The 16,784-nt window shown below is 40.1% G+C and overlaps 1 protein-coding gene across 6 annotated transcripts in view; it reads left to right on the top strand.

Annotated features, from left to right (window-relative positions):
* The window catches only part of PAX3 (paired box 3), a 75,896-nt gene extending 68,079 nt beyond the window's left edge, over positions 1-7,817 (top strand). For all 6 annotated transcript variants that reach the window (XM_071812449.1, XM_071812448.1, XM_065844689.2 and 3 more), the window contains 2 exons: positions 5,374-5,620; positions 6,161-7,817. In XM_071812449.1, coding sequence (XP_071668550.1) covers positions 5,374-5,620; positions 6,161-6,195 — 282 coding nt within the window. In that variant the 3' untranslated portion in view covers positions 6,196-7,817. The remainder of the gene's footprint in view (positions 1-5,373; positions 5,621-6,160) is intronic.
* The last annotated feature ends 8,967 nt before the right edge of the window (positions 7,818-16,784 follow it).

Below are 16,784 nucleotides of genomic sequence, written 5' to 3'. Positions count from 1 at the left end.
GGCCAGAATCCCTCTTTTGTGTCTTGGTTTGAGCAGAAGGTGGGAGAAGAGTTCACAGGCAGTCAGCAATATAATATCAAATTTAGGCTTGTTATGAACTGTTGTATGTAATATTGCCACATGTAAGTATTTAAACTCATGAGTCTACAGTCTTTGAGACTACCTGAAAAAATTTTGAGATGTTTAATTATATATTCACATATAATTGTATATATAAAAAAATTGTGAGTATATGTTCCTCTTTGAGCTTTGTTTTACTTTTTCAGTTGTCTTGTCATTTTTGAAGCTTTTCCATACAAACAGTAGCTAGATAATTAGCTTCTCTTTGAATTATTTTGGTAAAGTTGCCTAGTCCTGTGACTCCTGAAAAAAGATGTGAGTTCAGTGACAGACTCTGATAATGTTGTGAACATGAGTAATCTCCTGTAGATAAAAATATAATTCATGCAGGATCAAGTTATCGTCTTAATTACCCTAAATGTTCACCAGTGCACCTTCTCTAATTTCAGTATTGCTACCACTGATGTCTGGTGGTGTGAAATCAGTAGGAGGCCTCATTTGATATGAGTCTGCAGAAGGTCAGATCGTCAGATGTTCAAAGTCAGTGTGTTTGCTCCTATTTTCATTAACCAAGTATGTGGTTCCCAGTGCTTGCCATTTGTCACGAAAATACTTTCTGCTGGGTCTCCTCATATATTCAGCACAAATATTCATATATGTAAAATGAATCAGCAACATAGCTCTAGGATTCTATAGGTATAGAACCATGTAGCTAATTAATTTTAATTAATCTTTTAAAATATCTTATTCTAGTGCATTAGAACCATCCTTTTTGTGTTATTTCTTGTGTAGTATTTTGGTTTTGAGAGATTTTTCTACAGTGAAAAGAGTTAACAGCAGGTAATGCCATTCATCTCGGAAGGAGTTTGAGATTTTCAGTGTTAGTGATGAATGAGGGTATCCGACCCACATCTGTTTTGCGTTAGAATGGAACATTGCCCTGACATTGTTAGGAGCATTTGTCAAGATTCCCTGGACAGAGCTTCTGTAAATTACATGCTGCAAATGTGTCAGGGTCAGATAAGAGGATATCATTAACTCCACTAAAGTTTACTCATGATTCTGTCAGTTCAACTTAATACGTTAACTGCCAACAATTTTCCTTGAGCTGTTTCATTAAATCTTTCATTTGCAGGAGGAGAAAAAAATGTTTCACTGTACCCAAAAATATTGCACATGTTCTTTTCTCATAACTCATATTAATTGCAGACATGGTCACAAAGCATATTAAATGCAGGCATGCGTAAATGAATTAAAACATATGAGAATTTTATTGTGCCTATGGTAGGTCCTACATCCTAAAATACCAACCACATTAACAGGCATAATGTTTCATTTGAATGGAATAAGCTTTTTCTTAGTTTAGTGGCCTTTATTTTGTTGATAATAGAAGTATTTTCTGATAGCTGATAATGGCCCAGATGTTGCATACATGGTCTTGAAGTCTTTCATCATTCAATCCCTCTGCTGCTTTCTGAATCAGATCATCAGCTAGTGATGCTGTGCTGACCCCACCAGGGAGGGATTTGTCTTAATGAATATTTTGGATTTCTTGGGATGTGCTCTCTGAAAACTTTTTCGTAGAATTTCGTTGTTGCGCTTCACTGTATTCTCTTTGCTTATTTCTGATTGCACCTTTGTTTTCTAATAGACTAGAACTATGTTATCTGTTATACATGCTGTCTCTCACTGTACAAACTCAAAGGCTATGCATCAACATTTGTGTGTGCTTTTTAAAAATAGAGAACAAAATATATGTAGCCAAAAAGCTTGGAGTCTGATTTTCTTGCATTTATAGGAGTTCTTTCCTAAAATAGAGTAGTTACAGCAGCATTTGGTTCTAGGCGTTAGATCAGCCCTCAATTTTTTTCTTTCAGCTTCTTTGAGGTCTGACTCAGTGTGGCTGACAATCACTACTTGGGCTTTATCAAACTAATTCAGAGGGAAGTATGTGTTTTCTAGTAATTTGGAAGGTATATGGATTGAATAAGTTCCTTTTCTTCCTTATTATTGTAAAACAATCAGATCTCTTTACTTATTCATAACTATAGTGTTTTATATCAGCAGAAGACTGGAGTTGCAAAACCCAGATCCTCATGTCTCTGTGGTACAGCACGAAGGCGAGGGTGTATTGCAGCTGTGGCCCGTTAATGATTTGCTAATTGATTAGGTGAAAGCCATGCCCTTCCTGTAACTCCTAGTGTGGGTGACAAGGTCATGGCTCAGACTGTATGAGAGACTTCCGCCCTCAGGCTACTTCCCTTATAGCTTTCAAAACAGACATGACCAAAAATCTAATTATTTAGACACTAATCAACTGCAGGATGATTTTTAAGGCCTCTGAAGAAGGCATTTCTGAGAAGATGGTTACTGTTCAGTTTTCTTCATCTCAGAGACAGGAGGTTGTGTCAGTTCTGCTCCAAAGTGTCTATTAGGTGCATATATGCTTAATAAAAAGACAACTAAAAACTTCTATTATTGATTAATTAAAAAATTTTAAAATAAACCTCATCAAATGCCAATTTTACTTTGCCAGAGAAGATAAATGTCTATCCAAATATAGATGCTAGCAGAATCTGAATGGTTTTTGATATCACATCTGCATCCAGGTTTACATTTCAAGGCTAACCTCAACTCTGAAATAACTTCCAGTCCCAAAGCTTTTGAGCTCACTGTTTTTGCTGGCAAAGTCCAAATAATGTTGTCTTGGGCTCTATTCTGTTGAAAATATTGAACAGAAGATGTTCAGTTAAAGCATGTAGTTGATAAAATAGCTATTTGCTTAATTCAGCCGTTGCTCCTCAGAGTCCTGGTGGAGAGCAGGTGTGACGCGGGAGCTCTCGGGTGGAGGTTTCCACTGGAGTGGCCAGGGCAGCACGAGCTGGACGTTCTGCCTGCACTTGAACTTGGACCAGAGCATGGTAAAGACCTGTAAACACGGGTTTTGTGTATGCGCTGTGTGGGAATGGAAATTGCTCTGCGCTCATTGCAGATTTCTGATAAACCCTGTGTGTTTTAAACTGTAGTCAAACCCAGGATACCTGTGCCAACATAAATGTTTTCCGAAGCAGTAATTTTCAAGGTAAATGTTTAAGTTGAGCTATATTTTTTGTGGATCTTTCTCTTCTTTTAACTCTATTACTATTCCGTTTAAAGAGCAAGGATTAATTTAACCTGAATGAACATGGGTTCTAATATTGTATCCTGCTGATGCCATGTCAGATCATTAAACATGCTGGATTTTCAGGACCATGTCATTTTCCAAGGGTACAAGAAAAATATTTGTAATTTCTAAACCAGAAAAGCTTAATAAATAACCTTGAGAAATTTTAATGTTTTTCAGGAACCAGTTTTTAGAAGAAAAAGTGGAGTGCCCAGTTATTTCAGCTTATAGGGGCTTTGCAGACAATGCTGTACACATTGCTGTGCATATAACATGATTTTTCAACCTGTGGTGATTCCAGAGATTTTTTTTTTTTAAATTAACCTCAAATAATTTTAGTAGGATTATTTATTTAGATTATTTGAATTAACTATAAAATATCTTATAGCCTGAATCCAAATTCTTCTTCTGTGTTTTTAACTTAAAAGTAGTAAATTTCAGCATCTAAATGAAATCTTTGGATATATTTTGAAATTTCTTTTGCATGAATACTTCAGCTTGTGAAACTCAGGTTTCCTGCTTAGTGAAACAAGTGAACATTGTAAAGCTGTGAGTAGTAATCAAACTTATTTCTCAGCATTTTTTTTCTGGTGAGATGTCTTGAGTGCATCTGATGAAGAGATGTTTCGTGTTCTTGGCACAGGTGTCGAGGTGTCTCTTTTCAAAGTACTCTGCTTGTGCCTCTTGCTCTTTTCCTTGTCAGGCATGTAAGACCTGGAGAGGTCTTACTTCCTACTTAAATTGTGATTTCTGTGGCTCTGTCATTTATTTATTAAAAACAAAACAAAACTCAGAGCTGGGACCGCAAGCTCCCTACAATAATAATCCCTTTTCTTTTGTGATTGAAAATAAATACAATTCAAGAAGGACCATCTGAACTTTAGGAATCAGACATGTTCATATAAGCATAGATTTATTCCTTACAAAATGAACTCCAATTTTAATAAATTCTTTTCAGTTTATGGTAAGAAGTGCAGTAATGTAAAATGATTATCAGATAGTGTATACTAGATATTTGTAGCATCTTTTCGGAGGAAGAACCTGTAAATGATCAGAATATGCTGTTTTGGCAGATCTGTGTCATCCCTCTGTTATAGGCTCCAGACTGTTTCTTAGGCTTTGAACCAGAACTTATTCCAGCAGAAGCAAGCCATTCTCTCAGTACTTATTTTCAAAATATGCTACAGAGATGTGCTGGCAAAGGAAGCACACAAATCTGTAGCGTGAGTGATTTTTGTACCACCAGAACTTAACACTGTATCTTCCTCCACTCCTGCTTGAAAGCACAGGTGCTTTTGAATCTCTTTTCGATCAGGAAATTATGGCTTGGAGGGCTGGGCTGTTATAGGGACAAGTACATATTTTCCAGTAATCTCTTTTCAACTAATCTTGACTGCTGATTTCATAACTGTTCATGTACAAGCAGCTTACTAAGGGAGCCACAGTCAACTTGAAGCCAGTCTGGAACGCTGGACCATTCCTGCTGTGTCCTCTAACTCAGCAGATGAAGTTGAGAACTGGTGTGTGACCAGCACTTCACTCTTTTCACACTTTTATTCCCAGGCCAGCTCCCAGGGCATGCAGCAGCAGGAGTTGCGGCTACTCTGCCCCTTCGCAAATGTTAATGTTCTGGGTGCTGGGATTCTCTGTTACTTCTGTCGGTGGTGTTGCTGCGATCTGCTTCAAATTAATTTCATTGTAGTGATGGCTGATTTGGGGGAAAAAAATATTGTGTGAGCTTTTTTATGGATTTTCTGTGTTTGTAAATATTAAAGGACAGCATGGCTAAAGAGCCACTGCTTGCTGCTGCTTCTCTTATAATTGAGTTCCCAAGGAGCAAACATTTGCAGACATGCCAGCCAAGGCATAGGAGGATCAGGCACTCTAAAATAGCAGGTTTTAAAAATTATTTTTCCTTATTTGCCCTTGGTATCACTTTTTATTTGTTGTTAGCAATTAGTTTTTATTTTGGTGTATGATGCCACCAAATTCCACTTTCTATTTGGATTAGATACTCAAAGCATAGTTTGAATACCAAGCCTACCTATTTTAGGAAATGAAATGGTAGACTTGAGAACTCCTGCGGCTCTGTAAGCAATACAGTTCTTCACGTGGTTTAATTCTTTCTATTATTTCACCTTTTATTTTAGGTAATGGGACTCCTGACTAACCACGGTGGTGTGCCTCACCAGCCCCAAACTGATTATGCCCTGTCCCCTCTAACGGGGGGCCTGGAGCCCACCAGCACGGGGTCAGCCAGCTGCAGCCAGCGACTGGACCACATGAAGGGTCTGGACAGTCTGCCCACCTCCCAGTCCTACTGCCCACCCACCTACAGCACCACGGGCTACAGCATGGACCCCGTCACGGGCTACCAGTATGGACAGTACGGACAAAGTGAGTCGTGGACATTTGCACTGGGAAGTGCAATATTGTACCTGTTTATCAATGGTCTGTATGTTCTGTCTGTAACAAAGAAAATTATGAGCAGAGATCCTAATGGCTGACTACTGCTTCTCTCTGAAGCTGTGCGGAGTGCACTGGTGAGATAGCTGGTGGTTGGAGCAAGATTTCTGCTGCATAATTATTTTCTTAAGTGATGTCAACAACATCTTGATGTTATTAATTGTTGAGACATGAAACCTGATTGCCATTAGGTAAAACATAAGGGTTGTCCAAAATGAAATAACCACTGGCATTCCACTATTAGAAACACATGTTCTTAATGAGGTCAGCTCAAGAATCATTACAGTATATAATCCCAGATACATAGAGTTTTGTCAAACTTGTCCTAGGAATAAAAATATTAGTCCCTTTCCTTTGATATATCAGTATTAAATATGACAATGTCAACCTGTAGTTGGCATGGCCCCATGCTGTGAGGTTGTCACAACAAGACTTAAAAAGCTTCTTTTGCTTTTTTTTTTTTTTTTGCAGGTGCCTTTCATTATCTGAAGCCAGATATTGCATAAATGAACTGTCCACTCCAAGTTAAAGCTGGTCTTGTTTTCCGATCTCACTCCACGGCTTGGATACGATGCATCTTCTCAACACACTGCAGTCTAAACTGGGGCAGTCCTGCTGAGAGAAGCAGGCTTGTTATGTTCTCTCCAGTCATAGCTTTTAGTAGACTTTTGAAGGCTGGACAAAGCTATACAGAAGACAAAGGCCAAAAGCAATAATGAATAAATAAATGCGACATGGTTCATTATGAGTGGGTATACAAAATGAAGCAGTATTTAATATCACTGCCTGGCAAAACATTCCATTTTTTGTTGTTGAAATTAATGTGCGTTGATTGGGACAAATGGAACATTCTGAAACTTGGAGCAGTTGAGCTCTGCATACTCTGACTCATCTGACATACAGTCCTGACTCTAGTCTAACTTGAAAACCACTCAGTTTCTGAAGCAAAGGTAGAAGAACCTCCTTCATTTTACATACTGGAGATTGTCATCAAGAGGAAATGTCACAGTCCATTGGAACTAGGATGAGTGCAAAAGACTTCCTGAGCAACTCATTGGTTATCTTTGTAATCATGTTGTCAATAAATGTCATTTAAAAGTTTTGGTTTGCCAAGATACAAGATCTGGTGTAACATGAAAACCAGATTTCACCTTTTTTGTATGTGGAGTTTTCTCGGTCCGTTGTTCTTTTCGAACAAATGTGGGAGAAAAAAAATCAACACCACCACGACAGAATTTTCACAACTGCTTATCAATGTGCAATACTGTGTACCTCATACAAACTTTGGGATCATCCAAAGTCATATAGATAGAATCAGAACTATATTTTTGCAGGTACTTTTATTTTTGCAGTGCATAATTCCTGATTATAAAATACAGAAATGTTGCAGTGTGTTGGACAGCTGAAATCCAACTCGCTAATCATGATTTAAAGATGATTTTCAGGAAACCATACGAAGAAATGATTACGTTTACATTTTTTTTAGTGATGTACAGGACATGGACTGAGGTGGACCTGTATTTGACACATTTGTTTAAATTATACAGTGATATCCAATATAGGAATTATAATTATAGGAACCAAGGTTTACAAGAAGTTTGCGTTGTGACATTTTAGAATGTCAATAAATTTGTGTTTTGTGATGTTCAGAGGAAGAGGAAGAAGAAAGGTGGTGTTATTTATTTCTCTCTATTCTTGGAACAAAGAGGGAGGCAGAACACAAATACATTCCTTTTAGTGTTAAGGACTATGAAGTAGTGAGTTAGACTAGGTTCAGTACAGAGGTTAGTTCACACATTGGTCTTAAGGGTGATGGAAAAATGAAATATCTTTGTGTTGCAGCCTCTACAACAACACAGGTGTTGTAAAAACAAACAAAAAACCAAACAAAAATAACAACAACAAAAAAAAAAGAAAAAAAAAGTCATTCATGTAAAAAGTTCAGTAAATATTTACTATTTATAATGAATAAACATTATGAAGACTTGCAAAGCACTGATGATTTTTGTCAAAAAATGTAGTATTGTGCTAAATACATTGATACATTTTAATCTGAATATCATGAAGAAATAAACCATGTTATCTTCAATGCAGACTGTATTTGTTGTGTGAGTGCACCCTGCACACAGCCGGGGGTGGTGGGAGCCTCGCGCAGCCTTTGTGCCCAGGTACTGTGGTACTGCCAATGTGCTGCTCTCTGTTAACGAACTTTGCATTTTCCAAGTGCTATTGGTACCAGTAGTACATGTTCCCAATAAGAGAAAAATGTTGTGCATATGCTATGCAGTTAAAGGAAAATAAAACAGGTTTAAACTCAGCACAAATAGGGCAACTGAGATGGCTTCGTACAATTCACAAACTGTAATCAGTTATGGGTGGTATGTGTCCTGAAATATTTTTTTTCCTTTAGAAGCTTCATGGGTTTTTAGTTGGCTGCACCCAAGCCAATTAAAACATGGGGAAGTCCCTTCAAAATGAATGGAGCAAGTTTTAGTGGCACAGCAGTGCCTGAGTAGATTTTACTTCACACTAGGCTTGGTGGACATTTAATTTCCTCATGATTTTGTGGGGGATGTAACCGCCTTGAATTTATTTCTGTGTGCATTTTATTTTATTTCGTTCTTTTAACTTTATCTCTTTTCTGTTGGGAAAGGAAGGAATATGCTTTTTGAGATGGGGATGTTAAAAAAATGCTGCAAAGATGCGAAAGCGTATTTCTTTTTTTTTTTTTTCCTTCCAGTTTATGTTTCTCTGACATGCTTTTAATTTTGGTGATAATTAAAATTTAGAAGTCTCTAATACCTATTCCCTGCTCGAAACTGCTAATTATTCTGGTTTTTTTCATTGTTGTTTCCTCTCCCCAAGGACTTGGTCCTTGGCATTTGTCTTATGCCCTGGGTTTGCTGCAAAGGCCGAATAAGCCTCATTTTCCCCACCTGCAATCCCTTTGTTGTCAAGTGCAGGATCAAAGCCTATTTGCTTACGTTGCTTGAAAGTGGGTGATGTCTGTAAGACCGCTCCTTCCCAGCAGGGTGTACCTTTGTCACAAGGCTATTGCAAAATGCCACCTTCCCTCTCTGTCCTTTCCTATCACAGTAGCTGCGGGGTGGGACAGAGCTGTGACCCCCACAGCGCTGCCGAGGTGCGTTCCCCACCTGAAGTTAAAGAGCAGGATTTTTGTCTGTTCCAGCCTCTTTTTTTAAGTGTCTCCCAAGAACTTATGTGAGAGGCTGATGCAGAGTGGGAGAGCCTGTGAACAGGATGGATCAGGAGAAAATTCCCCAGTCCTCCTGCAGCAGAGCCGTGCGAGCGGGACGAGCTCCTGCCAGGGGACGTGAGGAGCCCAGGCTGAGGGACTAAGCAGTTCCCTGATTTATGGTGTGCCATAGGAATCTGTGACAGAGCCACAAGGATTACTTGGGGTACTGTTGATCTCTTCTTGTTAGCACTGTCAAGGCTGAAGAGGTTCTTGGGAGCCACATGTGTTTCTGGAACACGAATCGTGGACGCTCAGGAAATCCGAGGGGCGCGAGCCTGCCATGGATATTGTGTTTGACAGAAATGCTGTGGAACAGCTCAGGGGAACGTACTCCTGGCAATGGAGTCCAAAACCGCCCCGCTGATGAGTGCAGAAAGAAGGGATTTCAAGGTCCTTCGATTTTTTTTCTATTTTTTCAGGGGTAGGTTTGCATATTTTACAAGATGGAGAAAAATAACTACGGCTGTTTAACTGTCATCTCACATGTATAAGAATTGGAAATTCTTAAGAGACAAGCTTTGATGAAAAAAAGTATAGTCCCTGTGGAACAACTGTGATTTTTAATTTATTCTTTGTTTTTAAATCATCCTTTATCAACAGATAATCTCTACTCCCATCAAAATACCCAGTATATGCATTTTGGTGTTTATTTACGTTGGTATAAGTTACTATTCCTTTGAGCATGTGTAATATTTAATGAATGAGCCAGGAAAATAAATATTTTTAATGGCACTTATTTTCCTTCCATTTTCCCTGGATAATTCAGTATATCCCATTTAAACAACACCTATAAAAAAACATTTTTCTCCAATAATCACACAGGGTTTTCTACTCAATATTGCTGACGAGTCTCTCTCAATCGGTATGATAAATGCTGTTGAACTATATCTTTCTAAAGCTATTTCGAAAGGCACAAAATGCCTATCTGAACCTACAAATATTCACAGAAAATAGTAGATTGCTAAACAGGATCTGTGTCCTCAGAAGTCTGTTTCTGCGTAGATGTAATATTAGAGCTAGATTTTTAATCCATATGTTAAGGTCTGTGCAAATTCAGTTTCAAAAACTCTGGTTACAGGTCTGTAACCTAGATCACCCAACTTACTGAAAAAATACAAAGTTACTTAATTTAGGAAATCTGAACCCCACCCCAAATTATCAAATGCTACTAACAATTTATGTAGCAAGGATATATTTGAATCTTCTTGGAAGTATGACAGGCTGTAGCATGCATGTCTGAATTCTGTGATATATTCTCAAATATGTAAGAAATGTATTCTCTCTTGTCAGAGTGCTGTTGGTTACTGCTAATGTGGAATGCATATGTTTTTGCTGTGTTAGTAACCCTGAAACTTCTTAATGGTTCCTATCCATAAATTCCTCTGGCCTTTAAGTCTATAAAGTGGATTGCTAAAAAGTATCTCTGTATAAAATAACAAGAAATTAATTTAACGCAATATCAATGAGTCCATCAGAAACCTGGAACAGCTTGAATTCATAAACCACTTCATGTTGTTCACTTCAATGTTCTGTTGCTTGCTTAGTAATTGCAAGAAAACCCGCATCCTGATTAGACAGTCCCATTTTTAATTTCTTTTGGCGTTTCCAATGACATCTACATATTGCCTAGAGCCAGACAAAAGTAATCTGGAACAACATGCAGAACTAACATAAATTGAAGTGTTAAATTTCTGTTCAATTAATATTAGAAAGGTATTTTGTTTAGATTGTATATATGACATTGAAATGGTCATTTACCACTGTCTGAAAAAGTCTTGTGTCTTTCAGTTTATTCTGTAGCTAGTGTTATAATAAATCAGTGCATATATTTATACAGAGTCATAGGGTCATTTTAAAGAATCACATGAGTTGATTTGAATCTGTTCAAGATATTTGTCTGTTGTAAAACAATTAAAATTGCAGTTTGCATCTGTGGTCATCGTAGGCGATAGGCCCTTTGGTCTGTCAGACTTTGACTACCTGTCCTTTCCCAGCACTTCTGGGCAGCTCGGCACAGGCTGGAATGTTCTCATCAGTCACAGGGAGGAAAGTGCTTTAGCTAGATGGTTAGTCAGGTTCGAAAACTTACAAAGTATTTATCGTACAAGCAGGCTTCAAAATCAGTACACACACAGTGCTGGTGCTCGGTTCTGTTTTGCCATCGTGGTTCCACAAGCAACACTTTGCAGCGCTCATACACAGTTTAAATCTTCGCTTATGCATTTATATTGCCTCAGAACCAATGACTGAGAAGGTTCATACTCCAAAGCGCCCATGGACAGCTTGAGCACTGCAGCATTTTGACATGCACTGTTTATTATTCAGCTACTCAGGCAATGTCACAAAAAATCATAATAAAACTAGGAAGACATATCACATTTGACCTTTGCTGAATAATTTAATAAAGCTAGCTCGATACACAAATATGAAAGAGCAGTTGCTGATAAGAGCAGAACTATTGCTTCCTTGTCTGAGAATTTGAAAGAGTTCAGACACTTTATTAACTATTCGGTGTCTTCATCTTCAGCAAAGCTTGTCCCTTAGGCCATAAGCAAATGTTAAGCTACTCGTTTCTTCCTGCACTCTCCTCCTTCCAGCGCTCACACGGGTATCTTTGCTTGTGCTGTACACAATTATGTTCTCAGTTTTTCTTATGCCTCTATACAATTATCCATGGGGTTTTTTTGCACGAACTCCATTTTATTTACGCAAACACTTTTCTCCCCATGTATATGCATTATGACTCTCTACAACTACCTGAAAGGAGGTTGTAACATGGAGGATATTGGTCTCTTTTCCCAAGTAACAAGTGATAGGATGAGACGGAATGACCTCAAGTTGCGCCAGGAGATGTTTAGATTGGATGTTCAGAAAAATTTCTTCATGGAAAGAGTTGTCAGGCACTGGAACAGGCTGCCCAGGGAAGTGGTGGAGTCACCATCCCTGGAGGTGTTTAAAAGACGTGTAGATGAGGTTCTTTGGGACATGGTTTAGAGGTGGACTTGGCAATGTTAGGTTAGCAGCTGGACTTGATGATCATAAAGGCCTTTTCCAACCAAAATGATTCTATAATGATCTCAAGTGCTTTAGATTTTTAAGGGTGATTGTTACAGGTATTCTACACACTTATCCCATAATACTTTATAATTCAGCAGTCCAGAGACGGATAAAATTTTTTTGGAGCCTACCATTGTGTGAGTATTTCCATGGTCAGTATCAGAACAATGTACAAAACATACAAATCTCCAGAGATTTCTGAAATGCTCTCTTAGACTCGCTGCTTCTATCCTGGTGGAGCGTCTATCAACCCTGAGGGTGGTGGGGCTGGCAGGTGTCACCCAGTTCCTGCACAATACCAGGGGAAGAGCCTCCTCGGGGTCTTGTCCCTCTGTTGAGTTCATTACCCAACATTTGACCGAATCTTTTGTCCGTCATCTCTGTCAGAGATCTCCACGTGGTGGAAGACATGCCCTTTACCTCAGTGTCATGGCTGTTCCTCTTAGCATCCCTTTCCCCTGTGGCTCTCTGGTGACCTTGACCCTGAGCTCTAACACTCCACAGGTGCTTGCCAATGAGACCATTTTTCCCAGTGCCCATGTCAGCTTAGAGAGTTTATCCCTTGCCTGCTCTTTGCAAATTCCAGAGCCACATGCTATGGGCCTGGGGCAAGGAAAGCAGGGGCTGCCATGGCGTCAGGGCAGAACAAGCCGGTGGGCACCCGCACCAACTGCAGCCCTTCCAAAATGGCTCCTCACAGTTCCACCTGGTGGTGAAACCTGAGGGACAGTTTTAAGCAGTCGGGGTTGCCTCATATGAAAAGGGGACAACGGATATGTGCTAAAAAGTAAGATGGAGCTCAGCTTCTCTTTTAGAGCTCAGGGCGGTTTCTAAGTGTGGTGTAGAGTAGCTGTGGAGAGCTGCGGCAGGGGTGGTGGGGGGCACTGGGGGCCACTGCGAAGCACCCATCTTGTGGGGAACAGCCATGACGTGGCATCCACTGGCTGTGGCAGCAGGCAGCCCTGAGCAGAGCAAACAGGCACTGCTGGGGAGGGAGTTTCTGACTTTCTGCGGCTGGGAAAGACTGGGGAGAGCAACAGTGCTTGACTGGAAGAGGCGGTGGGACTGGGTTCTGTGGGGTGTGAGGGCTGTGGGGTCAGCCATTCTGTCACTTTGGTGCCAGGGTGTCTGGCTGCCATGCGCCATAAAACACAATAGCTTTCCCTGCAGTAAGGGAGGCAGCAGGAACCGTGGTGGAAATCCTCTGGGAAACCCAAGGAGTAGTTTCTCCTGGAGGTGAAGCCAAACACAGTTTTCCACAGGGGTGCTGCTGTCCCAGGGAAGGCCCATGATGGGTGGGGAGGGGAGAAGGTGCTGTGGCCTCTTGGTACTGCTAAAAGCACATTTTCCTGGAGCGTGTGGGGGCATCAAGGGGCGGCTGAGGGGAGCAGCCATGGCAGAGGTGGGTGCCTTTGGGCAGAGTTCTGCCTGTCCTTTGGGAACGGCTTGGAACAGTGTGTGCCCTTTCTGGAGTCAGCTCCTGGTGCATGGAGCACTGGGTGAAGTTAAATCCTTCTCCCTTTGCAGATGTGGGATGTGGTGGATCTACGTTAGTACTGTGGCTGTCCCAGGTGACCTACATGTGAGCAGCAACATGGTGTGGTCAGAATCAGGGTCGCTGGTGAGTGGCTTCTGGGGATTTGCTTGGTAACTGCACGTGGGATCCAAACCAGACAGCTCCCGTGAGCCTTCACTTTATGCTGGCTTTGGTTTGAGAGCATTTTGTTGGATCCAGTCTGGATTCAGACCATGCATGTCAGTACTGACACTGAGATGGAGTCTTAGATGTGAAGTCCCTCAGTCTCACAGCTGGCCCGCCCCCCCAGGTGTCCTGGGGAAAGCTGTTTCTTCACCCCCAAAAAAGTAATTCTGCTATGGTGTCCTAAAGATTTAACAGAAAACAAAAGCTGTGCTAGTGCAGATAATATCACAATCTCTCGTGCCAAAAAGGGACTCAGACTAGTTAGTTTTTTAATCCTTAAAGCTTAAAAAATCCTCCTAAAATGAATACACACAGTGGATAAAGAGCTTGATCTTATGACCATGTGCACCCAGGCACTTTCCTTCTATTTTAATGGAAATTTTAGGTGTGTGAGGATCCGGAGATAGCAAAAATGAGTGAACAAGGCAATCTGTGCAGCTACAGTTCTGTTGCTTCTATCCTGATTCTACTCAAGTTCATCAGGAAAGATTAACTTTGGCAGCTTATTCAGTGACTAAATCTTGATATTTTTGTGGCTTAATTCATAACATAACTGTAAGCTATTGCCCTGTGTTTATATTTCCCATCCATTTCTCACATTTCCAAAGCATACTGATATGTGATCCTGGCAATTTAGCTACCATAATTGGCATTTTTCTAGGGCCAAAAGGAAACAAATTCCTTATCCTCCATACTTCTTTAATTTCTGAAAAACAACAAGTAACATGGTTAATCCTCTTTTTGATCTTTCCCCCCTCCCTTTGAGTTTTTCTTATGGTCTTTTCCTTTTAATCTTTTACTTTCTTTTTAATCTTCACTCATTGTCCCCCCACATTTGAAGAATTTCATGTACTTACATCTCCAAAAAGAATTGGACCACTTTATAGAAATAGCTCTTTAGGATCTTGTTCAAAGCTCCATTATGTACTTCTAGCTGTCTGGGGGAGGATGAAAAAAAAAGAGGAGAGAAAAAGCAACTTTGAAGCAGTGTTTGTTTGTGTAGCTTAACAGAACATTAGTCTGCCCAACTAGATGCTGAAACAGTGCACAGAAACACCCCCCCAGTTACAATAAAACTAGGTTACGCTAGAGGAGCAGACAGGTGGGTTTAACTGGGGTTGGGTGGTTGCATCATCCAACTCCTGATGCAGGTGTGTTTGGGCAAGAGCATTTCAGGAAGGGCAAGGCCAGCCAACACATGTGAATTCCATAGACCATCAGGGAACAGCTCTCCCAAAGCGGGAGGGAACAAGCTGTGCTGTGTCTGGAAGGCACAAAGCTCTCTGAGGGTGAGGACCCACCACTTACACAGAAACATCCCTGGAGACCCAGTCTAACTATTTGGATTTGGAGGCAGAAGAGTTTATCTGCTAAGGTACGCGTGCTTCTTTGTTTGTGGTTTTCTTCTACATGTGTATGCAAAACCTTTAAATCTCCCAATAATAGGCAGCATTAAGGCTACAAATCTTCCTTTGAACGTCATCCTTTTTCAGGTGGTGTGGAGATTATTCCATGAGTAGTCATGTGGAAATTGGTGAAATGTCATATGAGTTATGTTAAAGGTGGCTTACTTTGGCCTAGAGTAGCTCCTGCTGTTGGGAGACCTGGATATCTCAGGGTATATCTGGAAAAGAAGGGGTAGAGCTGAGTTTGTTGTGTGTGGATTCTGAGTTTGCGAGGTAACTGTATGATGAAACCCATGTGTTGACAAGTGTGGCATAGTGCTAACACAGTCATTCAGCTTCCAGGCTTAGGCTGATGTGGATCTGACTGTCTGAAAGGTGAGGAAAGAAAGTATAAAGCTTCGTGTGCCTTTCATTAAGAAGCATTTAAAAACTGCTTAGAAATGTGAGGCTATCAGTTCACTTTAAGAAATAACGACTGTTCATCTCAAGAAGCAGGGTGTTGTAGCTCTGTGCTCAGAGGCATGGTGAAGTAAGCACAGCACTATTTGTTCATGGCATACCCAAAGCTGTCACTGACTTCACTGGTGTAATTTTTGTTGCTTGTTTCTCTGCTCATTTGTGGTGTCCTATCCCACCTCCCCTTTTTTTATTTATTTTGCCCATACCAAAATGCTTGAGAAACTTTGCCGACAGAGGTCATGTGTATCTCAAGCTGGCAAGAAATTTACAGGGATTAGCACATCTTCAATTTAATTTACGTAGAATCACATGCTCTTTTTACTGAAGAAACTTCTTTAAAAAACAAACAGTAAGAGTTTACAGAGTTCTGGAAAAGTTGCAAAACCTAAATGAAAATCCTTTTCCAGTTACATGAATATAAATTGGGCATAGTTCCTCTGAAGATTTTATACTAGTTCAAGGAATGGATTTTATTTGTATTTAAACTGACGATCAAGCCTTTTTCCTCTCTCCTCAAAACAATATTAGGTCCTCAGAATCTGTTCTTCTTTACCCACAAGAACAGGTGAATAAGATCTCTTCCATAACTTGACCTTAACCAAGAACAGGATTTGGCATTGCTTTTTATGAGATTTTTTTTTTTTCTTTTAAAGGCTGATTTTAAAACAAATAGTTAAAATGCAGAGCTGAACATTTCTTCTAGAAGTTACATATTCTAAATGTACTTATGCCATAGTCTTCTGCTCATATAAAATTACAGACTTCACTTTCATCTTTCTTTTTACAAGAAACCCTTAATGACAAATGCAGGCTGTTTAGTGATACCGATATACTGCAATCTTAGCATGTGAATTAGTCATCATACAATCAGTTCAGGGGGTCAGGCCTAAAGAAACAGTGCAGAGTTGGCAAACTGCTTGTTGGGTGATGTGCTCTCCACTTCAAAGTCATGGCGCTTACTCCCCAGAATTCAGATCACAGAAAGAAACAGCTGGCATTGTCGTTTGTGGCAGTAAGCACTTTTTTTTCTGTAGTGAGATAAGGTTTCACTGCTTTGTAGAACAACAATTTACTTTAGAGTGACCTAGCCTGTAAAACACAATAGGAAGCAGGAATCCCCGAGCACCGCTCTGCTATTATCATGCAAGTAGACATGACCTCTGACAAACTGCACTGCAGAAGACTTAACCCCCATGCTCCTTGTCTGAAAAA

Source organism: Patagioenas fasciata, chromosome 9, assembly GCF_037038585.1.
Source record: "Patagioenas fasciata isolate bPatFas1 chromosome 9, bPatFas1.hap1, whole genome shotgun sequence".
Lineage (NCBI taxonomy): Eukaryota > Metazoa > Chordata > Aves > Columbiformes > Columbidae > Patagioenas > Patagioenas fasciata.
The sequence above is the reverse complement of the archived record's forward strand: the minus strand, read 5'-3'. Positions and strand labels throughout refer to the sequence as shown.